At 36.3% G+C, this 12408-nt stretch overlaps 1 protein-coding gene across 3 annotated transcripts; it reads left to right on the top strand.

The window, feature by feature from the left end:
- Positions 1-2029: 2029 nt before the first annotated feature.
- LOC122605047 (F-box protein At5g39450) lies at positions 2030-5854 on the top strand. Of its 3 annotated transcripts, none has more exons than XM_043777918.1 (2): positions 2030-4050; positions 5242-5494. In XM_043777918.1, the coding sequence occupies exons 1-2, from the start codon at positions 2261-2263 to the stop codon at positions 5330-5332; spliced, it is 1881 nt and encodes a 626-aa protein (XP_043633853.1). In that variant the 5' UTR covers positions 2030-2260; the 3' UTR covers positions 5333-5494. The 3 variants fall into 3 exon arrangements, with proteins under 3 accessions (XP_043633853.1, XP_043633854.1, XP_043633855.1); XM_043777919.1 differs by lacking the exon at positions 5242-5494 and adding an exon at positions 5527-5854 and having other exon boundaries at positions 2032-4050; XM_043777920.1 differs by lacking the exon at positions 5242-5494 and adding an exon at positions 5523-5854 and having other exon boundaries at positions 2035-4050.
- Positions 5855-12408: the final 6554 nt, after the last annotated feature.

Raw genomic sequence — 12408 nt, 5'->3', positions numbered from 1 at the left:
ATTAAACAAAATGGAATTAGAGATTTTTGGTATTTTCTGGATTTTATGAATTAAACAACAAAACAAGACGATAAATAAAATGATAGATAAAAGAATCCACCACCAAGATTCGTAAAGGCCAAGCCACCGGAATCATGGATAAAGGAAACACTCCAACCCACCACTATGTTTGATAAAGGGCTAGCCACCACAAACACAGATAAAGGAATCGAAGATTTTTAGATCTCACCAGTATAATTGATAAAGGACGAACCACCACAATTATAGATAAAGGGATCACTCCAAACCACCAAGATCAAAGATCTATAAAGGTAAATGAAGATTTTTAAGAAATAGAGGCTGCTCTATTAATTTCATTCAACTCATCATAATTTGTGATACAATGAGAAATGAGCCCCTATTTATAGATAACTACCTGCCTAAGAATCATCGAAATTATAATAAAAATAATAAAGAAATAAAATAAAAGGCTGGCACATAGTGAGGACAACCACTAACAAAATAGACCAATAGAAAGAGCACGCATATAGCTTCTAGAAATATTTCTTTTGCAGCCGGGTCCACAAACCGTTAGGAATAACGTTGTCACACTTCCCTCTTTTTGTCTTTATCACAGTTGTCATCCACCTTCTCTTATTGGGTCCACAAGGCACGTGACAATCTTTATTATTCAGAAACAAACTTTATTGAGGCAACTGGAGAGTGATATCTGGACTTCCACTAGAGACTTAAATCTGGAGCATTCATCAGTAGACTTGATTGGAGAGTGGTCACTGGAAAGGTTCAGTGGAGAACATTACTAGTGGATCACTATTGGTAACATCGACCCTTGCCATTGGAGTAATGTTATAACTGGTAACTGGGCTGGTTCAGTAAATAATTGTTTAAAATGGGCGACAACTGACAGAATGAACATTGCTTGTTCTGGTGGCATTATCTGGCCAGTTTTCTCCATTTCACTTAACTTCTTTAGTTCAGTTGGATCCTCCAGTTCACTCGATTTCTCCAGTTCAGTGAACTTGGTAATTTCTGTATCAATTTTGGTAATATAATAATAAGATCTGCAATAATATGGACATCCATATCATAATTATTCATAATAAATCAATATTTATATGAAATTAACTTTCATATGTCTACTTTTTTAGTTTTCGTATTGATTAAATTGTGATATTGGTGATAAAAATTTAATATATTTGAATTCTAATTTTTTAGCTTTTGATTAATATACTTTGAGACTACCCGTCCATTAGACAGACCTGAGTCGCAGCATCCAGGTCTGACCCAAGTTGAGCAAAGGCGGCCACTTCGCGATATTGTGCAAATTCTAGCTTTAAACTACCGCAGACTTGTTTCATAGTTTTTAACTGAGCGGCAGACCCAACACGACTGACAAATAAGCCGACATTACAGGTCTAATTCAGTGATAAAAGAGCTTTGTTTCCAAACAGATTTGTCCATCAGTAATGGAGATCACAACGACAGATTGATGGAATGAGGGATCAAGAGCCAGATAGGGGGAGAATGGCATATAATGGTCATTGGCTTACAAAATAAGCTAAGGATAAAGTAGTCTTTACGTAATATGTATTCGTATATAATAAACTAGTCTTTAATTAATATAAAGCAGTATGGTTGGATAATTGGTAAATATCTTTGCCTCTGGAGACAGAGATTATGAGTTTGATCCTCATTCCATACAAATATTGGAGGACCTTTTCTCCTATTGATATTTATTTTAATTTTCAATGCTCACTTTTCTTGTCTGTTTCCATTATACACGCCTTTTCTGGGTCATCTTCTTCCTGTTCACTTGAATCAATCAATAAAACATGATAGTATTAAAATATTCAGTTTCTGCTCCTGAATTAATCTTTAAGCAACCAAGTTCTTTGTGATCTCTTTTTCTCTCTTTGTATATCTATGCAATTAAGTAAGGTCAATTTCTTCCGCCGTTCAAAAAAAAAGGTCAATTTGATGAATCTTTTTTTCAATAAAGGTTCCAACTTTACCTTTATCTCATTCTTATATGTCTAGACTAGATACCAAATATTGATCAATCTTGTATCTATCCATCTTTAGGCCCTGTTTTTCTTGAGACCACCTCACTTATTAGTAGAGTTTATTAAGAATTTTGGGGAACATCAATTGGAGTTTGTGGCTGCTTGTGTGTGTGTATGTGTGTGTCTGTGTGTGTGTGTATGTGAATTTTACTGTGTATGTGTTCAATAATATACTTTGAATTAGCAATCTGTTTAGAATGATATCTGATAATAAAATATGTGGATCAAAGTTACTTGTAGCTTTACCTGATGATATATTTGCTGTTGTAACTCGATCTCTCACTCCGAAAGACGTCTTTAACCTCTCCATTTGTTGCCGTAGTCTTTATGCCCTTGCAAGTTCTGATAAAGTCTGGTTAATACAATGTGAATTGCTTGGAGTGATTCCAAATAAAGATCTTATCGAGTGGCGGAAAGGGGTTCATTCTTATAGATCCCTTTGTAGGTTTCTTGTTAATGTGCAGCCATTGATTGGGATTTGGGTTCACCAAAATCCTGAACTTGGCAATGTAGTTTATGTCATGCCTGGTTTCATATCTGTTGTTGGATGTCGAATCATCCCACAAGAACTTGGCCCTTTAGGAATTGAACAAGGCCCTATTCTATGGTCACCTGTGTTTGAAATCATTGGTGATGTTGATGGATCATCTGTTTTTCTTCTTCATGGGAGAGAACGTGAAACTAATTATTTCTATCCAGGTTCACTCAAAGGTGTAGACAGAAGCTGCAACGTATTATTACTTGAGGTTGAACCCCGGAAACTAACGGACGGGGGTAAGTTGGTCCATAGCAAAAGCTTTGTTGGGATTCCAAATCCCATGGATAGAGAATTTTCTAGAAAGATTTGTCCATCTGAACCCGGGGTTTCTAAGTCACAAAGAATTAATGGCCAGAAACCTCCTGTCCCATTCAGTCGTTTGGCATTTAGTGACAGAAGAAAATTGATTGAAACTGTGACCAGTCAGATCCGTGTTGACATGTCACAGCCAGCAGATGGGTTATCTTTTCCTTGCTCAGAAGGGGAAGATTCTAGTAGATTTTGTGAACGTCGATCACGATTAATGCAAATGTACAAGTGTGATCCCAGAGAATCAAATTTGGGTGAAGTTAGAAAGTTTCTTGATGATTCTCAGCATCAATATCGAATCCAGAGTTCAAAAAAGAAATCATTTGTTGGGTATTTTAGGGATAGTTTCAAACAAATCATTGGAAAATCAAGCTCAATTAATGGAAGCCGTGAACATTCAAGAAGTTCTTCAAGCAGTGAAAACAGTAAGTATGTACAATTTCAAGAGTTCTTGCGGTCAGGTGATACAATAGGACTAACTTTGCATGCTTCAACTGCAAGGTTATCTTCTTATAGAGCATGGCCAAATATGCATGATAGCAAATTTGCTTTATACAAATTGCCAGAACAGGAGCCAATAATTGGTCAAGAATATGCTGGTTTATGGGGTGGAACTTTTGGTTGGCCTCCTGGGAGATCTTCTGCTGACAAACCCGGGAAAGCTTTGTTCTTTTTGTTGCTTTCTTATGCAGAATCATCACTGGGTCAGCAAGTTCTCATTGGAACAAAAATCTTGGAAGGGACCCACTATGTTTTGCACCCGAATGGATCTGCTATGTTTATAGCAAATATAAATGAGCCTTCAGCTGAGCCGTTTCCATGGGATTGTGATGGAGAATCAAATTGTCTTGATTTAAAAGAGGCCTTTAGTGGCGAGGGTATCTCAAATGGGTATGGGTTTAGGTATCCAGGTTCTAAGCCGGGCTCGCTCTTTGTGTTTGAAGACGGGATGCTTGTTTTTATGTGGAAAGAATCTAGAGCTGTGTTGACTTTACAAAGGGTGAATTTGCAAGATATGTTGAAAAAAGGTGAAAGGGTACCTCCTCTTCCGCCAATTGCCAACTTTTCGTATTTGACCAAGTCGTATTCAAATGTTTATGCGGGTTTCTCAAACGCCTCGAATCACACATCTTCACCTAGGTATGGGTTTTTCCCCAATCACATCACCTTCCTATAGATTGTCGCTCATACTCACGGCTTAGATTGATTGTGAAATACTTGCTATGTTATTATATGTTATGATATATTATTTATAGAGATGGAACATGTTTTTTTTTTTGTTTTTTTTTTCCGGCATATAATGACAATTACATCGACCATGCAACTATGCAACACCCAAGACCATAATGAGCGATATGCCACTCAATATGAACCACACCGTATCTAGAACATATGACCATTTACAAATGACCAGAGAACCAAAAAAACTAAGCAACAGCTAATGAAACCGGGAGATCCCAATCTGTCAAAAACCTTTCCAAGCGTATAGTCTTCTTATACTGGACAGCTCAGGCGCACCAAGCTCACAATCTTCTTTGTGAGCTGACTTTCGGATCTTCATTTCTTCTTAAACAGCCTATTATTCCTTTCTTGCCAAATAAAATGCTCCGTAGCCCGCTTATTGCAATTTGGTAGCAATACTTTGCATTGAGCGCTGCTAGCCATTGGAGGGGTTATTCTTGAGACCACATCTTCCAAACTGGAGATGGAACATGTTGGTATTTCTTAGAAAACAACATACTATGATTAAGTCTCCCTACAAAAAGTAACAGACCCAAAATATCTGTGTATAATTCTAATCTTTTCGTTATATTAGATAAGCAATTTAACCACTTCAATTAGGTGCAAAGTTTAGGTGACAAATTGTACTGTCATCACCCCCCCCCCCCCCCCCCCCCCCCGGCTCTATCACTGGCCACTGAATGTGGTAATTTCAGTCCATTCACTTAGTAGTAGCTCGATTTTAGGTTGTGTTGTATCTTAAATGGGTCAGATTGGAAAATTTATTCAAAGAGGAGCGCGTCAAATGTGTCCAAAGTCTTGTATCTGTAGTACATTCAACTTCCTAAACTGTTTTTGTTCATAGGTTATCTTTGAGTTGTAAGGTGTGTCATAAGCTTATCACAATGGAGAAACTATATAGAAACCATAACCTTCATAAAAGTCTCAGTTAAATTTTGTTGGAGGACTTGATTGTTATTAAGTTGACTTTTTCCAAAAAGAGCTGGATGTTTATTAATACTAAATTTTCCCGTGATCAAGGATAAATAGGTGGGGAATCACCACTTTCTTAGCTTGCATTTGTCTTATTAAATGGTTCTATTGGTTTAGGGGCCTTTTCAAGGAGGATGGGGTTCAAGAAACAAGTGGAGTCATAGCTATCAGAAAATCATTATCTGGGATTCGTATTGGAAGGATATAGGAGTCGTTGATCCTTATGTGTTTTATGTTTATGCTAGATTTTATGTAATATATACTCCCGTGTTCTTCAAAATTGCCTGTCTTTACATTCAACCATATGTTGCGAATATCATAGTTTGTACATGTAGTACATATTTCAAAAATGAAATCTCTTTAGTAATAATGACAATCCTGTGTATACTTTTTGGCAGGTAGGCTCGTTGATAAATTTGATGTTGCTTGTGATCCAACTGTACACCGCTTCGTTGATGCCGAGCCTGTTGTACATGGTTAATTTAAGGTATTCTTGTATTGTGAGAAGCCTGCTCCTTTACTCCGTAAAATATTAGCATTGAAAGTATACAACATATGGCCTTATATCGGCTGAATAGACCATATACATAAATAAACCCAAATCTTGTGATGCATGTTAATACATAAGCACATTGCTTTTAAACTGCTACATGTTTTGAGCCCTATTCTTCTGTTATTCAACCATGTAGCTACATATTGCAAGGAAACTTCAAGTTCCTAAATTCCTACATTCTAGTGGTATGAAAGTCACCATGGTTGGTTTGGGATGTTTTTTGTTTACTTCTGGATCCATACATGTGTTAACGGTGATTACAAATCTTGCCAATGAATACACTGAATACAACTCTTGCCAATGAATACCCTGAATACAAACAGGGTTGTTCCTTATTCTCTATACTATCAAGTGATTGGAAGGCATTTATAACAATATGACTCATGTTTACATCTTAAGCACACTCGTAGTGTGAGTTACTAGTTGATTCTCCTGCATTGGAACATTGTTTGTCAAGATCGACTCTTGGTTCCTTTTTTTTTTTAATTTTATTTTCAACATATATCGATGGATGAAGAACACCATCTTTTTTTTTTTATTGGGTAAAAAGGTATTTCGCCCCTATTCATATATATATATATAAACATCAATAAAAGGTAGGCGTTCTATCTTAGTGATAGAACGATAGAACGACAATTAGGCTAATAGGAGTGAGGGTTCTAAGAACCTTGTTTTATCCATAAAACATGTCATGTGGAGTTTTTTGCAAAATGGAGGTTCCCCTTGGAGTGGGGTTCCCTACCTCCCTTGTTCGTTTTTTATTTTTAAAATATTTTTATTTGTTTAATTATTTTTATTTTCATTTTAACCCTTTCTAGTTTCTTAATTTTTTATGTATACCTTTAACATTTATATAAAACTAACACCATACAAACTTAATAAAAGTTACCACATAGTTCCATTACATTAAACCATAAAAATAGTTCATAAATTACATAAAAACTACTTAAACAACTAAAAGTGCTTAAAAGTACTTAACACATACAAAAACTAAATATACTTAAACATGTTTTGTGCGAATCTTTGCCTTCACTGCCTCGATAGAGACTCTATCGGCTTCTGAGACCGGGATGTGTCAATTGCTAACGTATGAATATCTCTTTGAAGCAACTTATCCTCCTCGATCTCCATCTTCTTCTTCTCGAGCTCCATTCGTTGCCTGTTCATATCCATCCTATACGTGCTCCATCAACCCCTCCAACCTATCCCCCAACCTCTCAAAGTGTTCCGAAGTTGCAGCCATACCCGATGAACTCGATGAACCCGTCCGGGCGGCCCTTTTGGCCGCATCTCCACGAATCGGGCGTATATAACGAGTCTCCCTAGTGTGACCCTCTCCCTTTTGGCTAATCCTAGTGTACACACTATGAAATCCTTGAATAGCCGTTTTCATCTTCCAAAACTTCCCACTGGGCGAAGTTGCGTCACGGTATGGCTCTCTACCCATGATGGTGTGAAAAGTTTGCCTAATTTTTTTCCAATAAACTTTCTCCTTTTGAAAATTACTTACACAAAAACACAAACAATTACACAACAAGTATATATATGTACAACTATATAAACTACAATTACGCAACAACTATATATATATACAACTATATAAACTACAATTAGGCAACAACTATATATATATACTAGGTATTTTACCCGCACGATGTGCGGCAATTCAAAAAAATTGCTTAATACATACATGGAAAAAGGTTTTTTTTGGAAAAAAAATATAAGGTTACGCGAACTTATTAAAAAATGTTCAAATCATCTAACATGACATACGTAACAACCATATGAGCTGTCATGTGCAAGTTTTTGATTGGTCAGTCACTAAAAGTTACACGATTTAAACATTTTTATTAAGTTCATGCATATATTAAAGGTTGACTTGAATTCGTGCACACTATAACTTTTCAACCATAGTTAGTTACATGCCGACGTATTTAACCCAAAAATATATACATATGCATTACTAAATTATTCTAGAAGTTTATTACGTATAAATCGATATGTTATATAACTCATGGTCAATTCCCGTATCACTATTATTTTGAATAACATTATATTACATTCTAACACCAAAATTTACATAGATTAAAGATAAGTCATGATTCTATTGGTTTGTAGAATGCTCGAAAACATATAAGTCTAACTCTTTTAAGCTTGTGGTAAATCAAGTAAGTAAATAAATATTGTGTATTGTTGAAAAAAAATTATGAAATAAATTGATAAAATATGAAACTAAATCTTTTTGGAACATACTTAATTTTTAATTTTGAATTTGGCATATATAGAGGGGTTTTTTATTTAATATTTAATTTAATAGACAAATATTGTTAAAAAGATATGGCGATGCCATGTAGATAAAATCCTACGTGGCAACTTTTTAGCATAAGTTTGTTTTCTTAGATGTCTTTAAAAAGCTAGGATTACTACTCTTTTAATAAATATATAGATATATATATAGGGTAAAGTTATTTTGAGAATCTTTTTTTTTTTCGAGAACCTTTGAGAACTTTTCAAATCAAGCTCAACCGATGATTATTCTTTACATGAAAATTATTTTTTGACTGTTTTCTGAATAACTTATGTGTAATTTTGAAATTTATAATTGTGTGGAGGCATGGATTCTCATCCGTTATACAATTATGTGGAGATTTGGAATCTTGATCACATGTGCACGAATATTGCTATGATCACATGTATGCAAGTCGATCACATGTGATCATAGCAATATTCATGCACATGTGATCAAGAATCCAAATCTTCACATAATTGTATAATGGATGATAATTCATGCCTCCACACAATTATAAACTTCAAAATTACACATAAGTTATTCAGAAAACAATCAAAAAACAATTTTCATGTAAAGAATAATAATCGGTTGGGCTTGATTTGAAAAGTTCTCAAAGATTCTCACAAAAAAAAGGTTCTCAAAATAACTTTTTAATATATATATATATATACACACACAAACTATATATGGCCGAAAATAACCAATCAACTATAACCTATAAATCAACAACTACTATGGCCGAAAATATTATATGGCCGAAAAATCAATTTTCATTCAACACCAATACTATACTATAACTTATAAATCTCAACACCAATACTTAAAATATATATAACTTGTCCGAAAATATATAAAACTACTTATATTAAACCGAAACAGAAAAAAATGTGTAAAAACAGAAAATATGGCCAAAAATTAGGTAAAAAACAGAAATAGTAATACCCGTTGCGGGTTCTTCCGTGACCTCTAGCCATGCACGGTCCAACGCAATCTTCTCATCGGCACTCCAAGGTTGTTGATTTGGTCTCTCACGAGGCTCATCCGGAGCTTTCTTTTTATGGGAACGTTTCTTTCGGGATGATGTCCCAACGGATTGAGATTGAGTTTGTTGAGATTGCGTTTCAAGAATGACTTCAACATCGGGTTGCGATTGTGTTTGTTGAGGTTGAGATGTTAATCCTTGGCTCTCTATCAAAAAATAAAATAAAATTTTGAAGTATAAAAATATGTATATATATATACGGCCGAATTGATATAGGTATAAAAAAAATTACCAAACGCATTTTCCATGTTGTATGACCACCGTAAGAATCCCGATAAAGGAGAAGTAGGGAAGTAACCCGGCATAGGAGAGGCGGGAATGTAACCCGACAAAGGAGATGGTCGAATGGTACCGGCGATCATTCAAATAAAATGAGGATTTTAGTGAAGGTTTGGGTCGTTCATGTCGGGTTATATTGGGTTATTGGGGTTTTGAAATTGAGAGTTTTGATTGAATTGGTTTGGGTTCATTTTGAAAAGAAAATGGTGAAAATGGGGAGTGATTTTAGGACATGGGAGGAAGAATATGGTGAAATGGGTGGTTTTGATTTTTTTTTTGGAAGATTAAAATGGAAGGGGGGTTGTTTTTGTAAATATGGGGTTTGTTTGAAAATCAAAAAAATGAACCTTGGGGGGGGGGGGGGGGGCGGAATTGACATTAGGCTCCGCTGGTCAAAGGTTCAAACGAGCCAACATTTTTTTTCAAGTGGGACTCCCCTTGGGGTGGTGTGTTGGGCGTTCCCGAGGTGTTCTAGACACTTTTCAGGCATGCCAAAGGTAGGGGACGCTTCACTCATGAAAGACTTACGACAACTATGCAAAGAGACATCATAGACTATACACCAATTGCAAAGACTAGTATTTAAGTAAGTTTAAACCGATCTAGCTAACAAAAACGGGAGATCCGCGTTAAAAGTTGAGCAAATCCTTTTCTCCTCTTAGAGCATCCAATACGTTGCACGTCAGCAAAATCTCCTTCTATTACAATTTCTCCAATACACTCCCAATACTAAATACATTCTAACACACTTTTTTTCGGTAAGGCCGTCACCCCTGATGATTATATATATCAACACAAATAAAGGTACAAGTAATGTGTCTGAATGTCACATCCATTCATAGCTTGACATGCCAAGCAAAAAAGCAAACAAGGAATGCAAGATTAACTACTACAACGAGCAAAACAGAACCAAAAATAACTACAAGTCATGCATCGTCTTCATCTTCTGCTAATAAAGCGTTCACTGGTAGCAACCATCCATTCAAAAGCCTTTCCACTTGGGTAGAGTTCTTGAACCGCAATGTAGCCAACTTCATCCGAACAGTAGAGGTAATTAACTTAACAAACACATCAGCCGATCGAGTCTTATTAGTAAACAATCGGCTATTCCTTTCTTGCCAAATGAAGTATGAAGAGGCAGCTAGTAAAAGTCGACCAACCACACTCCGAGCAGATTTAACACGTGATCTTGGGATCATCTAGGTCATAATATCAGCCCAAACAGGTGAGAGATGAGCCATATCAGCTAATCCTTTGATAGCATTCCAAATCCGTGAAGAGAAGATGCATTCAAAGAAAAGGTGTTCATGTGAATCCGACCCCCTTTTGCACAACGAACAACATATAAGATTAAGGTTCATATTCCCTCTAGCCCTGCATTTCTGCATCATGTCCCGTGTCTTTAATTTCCTGTTTAAAACTAACCATAGCAGAAATGAATGCCGGGGGATACATTGGGAGAACCATACCAACTTAGCCCAAGGTATTGCCATCTTTCGATCACGAATAGACTACCAAACCACAGAGGAAAAGAATGGGACCTGATTAAGATCATGATCTTTCCACACTATAGAATCTGTTTTCGTCTGAATGAGAGGAACAACAGGGATATTAATTAAAACCGTGAAAAGAGAATACCAAGCTTGAGGCCAAGTCCAACAATCATTTCGAATAACATCAATAATCTTTGTATTCAAAGTGAACCCCACTCGTGTGATTTGTCTAGGGGAGATAAAGTCACACAAGGGACCCTCATTACACCACTTATCAAACCAAACCGAAGCTGACGAGCCATTACCTATCTCCGACCAAACAATCGGTCGTAATTCATCCCGAAGCCCAAGAATTTTCCGCCAACCCCAGCTGCAACCTGACTTAATTGGAATATCCCAGAAATTACGATCTTTCAACCTATATGAGTGTATCCATTGTACCCATAAGGACTCTCTATTAGTGAGTATACTCCAAATATGCTTCGAAATCAAAGATTTATTGACCACCGAGATACGGCGAATCCCTAAACCTCCTCCACACTTGGGTAAACACACTGAAGTCCACAATATCTTAGCCTTACCCTTTTTCATAGGGCCTTTAACTCCAAAGGAAAGCACACATTAACTTCTCAAGGTCATTAATGACACGAGATGGGAGAATAAACATAGACGCCCAATACACATGTAAAGAAGATAGGACAGAGCCAATTAATTGCAGCCTACCTGCGAAGGAAAGGAATTTATTGCGCCAATCTGTGATTCGTTTCTCCATCTTTTCCACTAAAATCTTACAATCTTTATATAAAAGTCTAGAAGAGACAAGAGGTACACCCAAGTACTTAACAGGTAGTTGACCATGTTCGAATGACATGATCTCTAAAATAGCATTTTTAACATGATTCGGGACATTAGAGAGGAATACCGTACTCTTAGGCAAACTTGGCACCAATCCAGACATGTTTTGGAAATCATTCAAAGCATCCGAAATAATTCTAGCCGAATTAGCCTCCCCACAAGCAAAAATGAACAGATCATTAGCAAAGCACAAATTGATAACTCCTTGTTTTACACACCTATTATGGAACCTGAAATCAGAATTGGCCGAGGCCTTATGCAGCAACAAAGTAAGAACCTCCATAACCAGTGTAAAAAAATATGGTGACATAGGATCCCCCTGGCGAAGTCCCCTACCACCTTTGAAGTATCCATGAATATTCCCATTAATACTAAGCGAAAAGGAAGTAGTCGTCACACATTCAATGATCCAGTTAATCATAATGGGATGAAAGCCAAATCCCACCAGAATCCGCTTCAAAAAACCCCAATCAACCATGTCATAAGCTTTCTGAATGTCAATTTTGAATGCACATCTTGGAGGACCAACATTACGGTGGTAATTATGCATTAACTCTTGGGTTAAAAGAATAGTATCAGAAATATTCCTTCCCGGGACAAAAGCAGATTGGTTCAAACTAACCAAATCATTCAATCCTTCCTTAATTCTGTTGGTTGAGATTTTGCTAATACACTTATAAATAGTGTTACAACAAGAGATAGGTCGGTAATCATTAACCTTAGAAGGAGTAGGTACCTTAGGAACCAGCGCAAGAAACGTATGATTGATTTC

Source organism: Erigeron canadensis, chromosome 6 (genome assembly GCF_010389155.1).
Source record: "Erigeron canadensis isolate Cc75 chromosome 6, C_canadensis_v1, whole genome shotgun sequence".
Taxonomy (NCBI): Eukaryota; Viridiplantae; Streptophyta; class Magnoliopsida; order Asterales; family Asteraceae; genus Erigeron; species Erigeron canadensis.
This window is presented reverse-complemented; position numbering and strand designations above follow the sequence as displayed.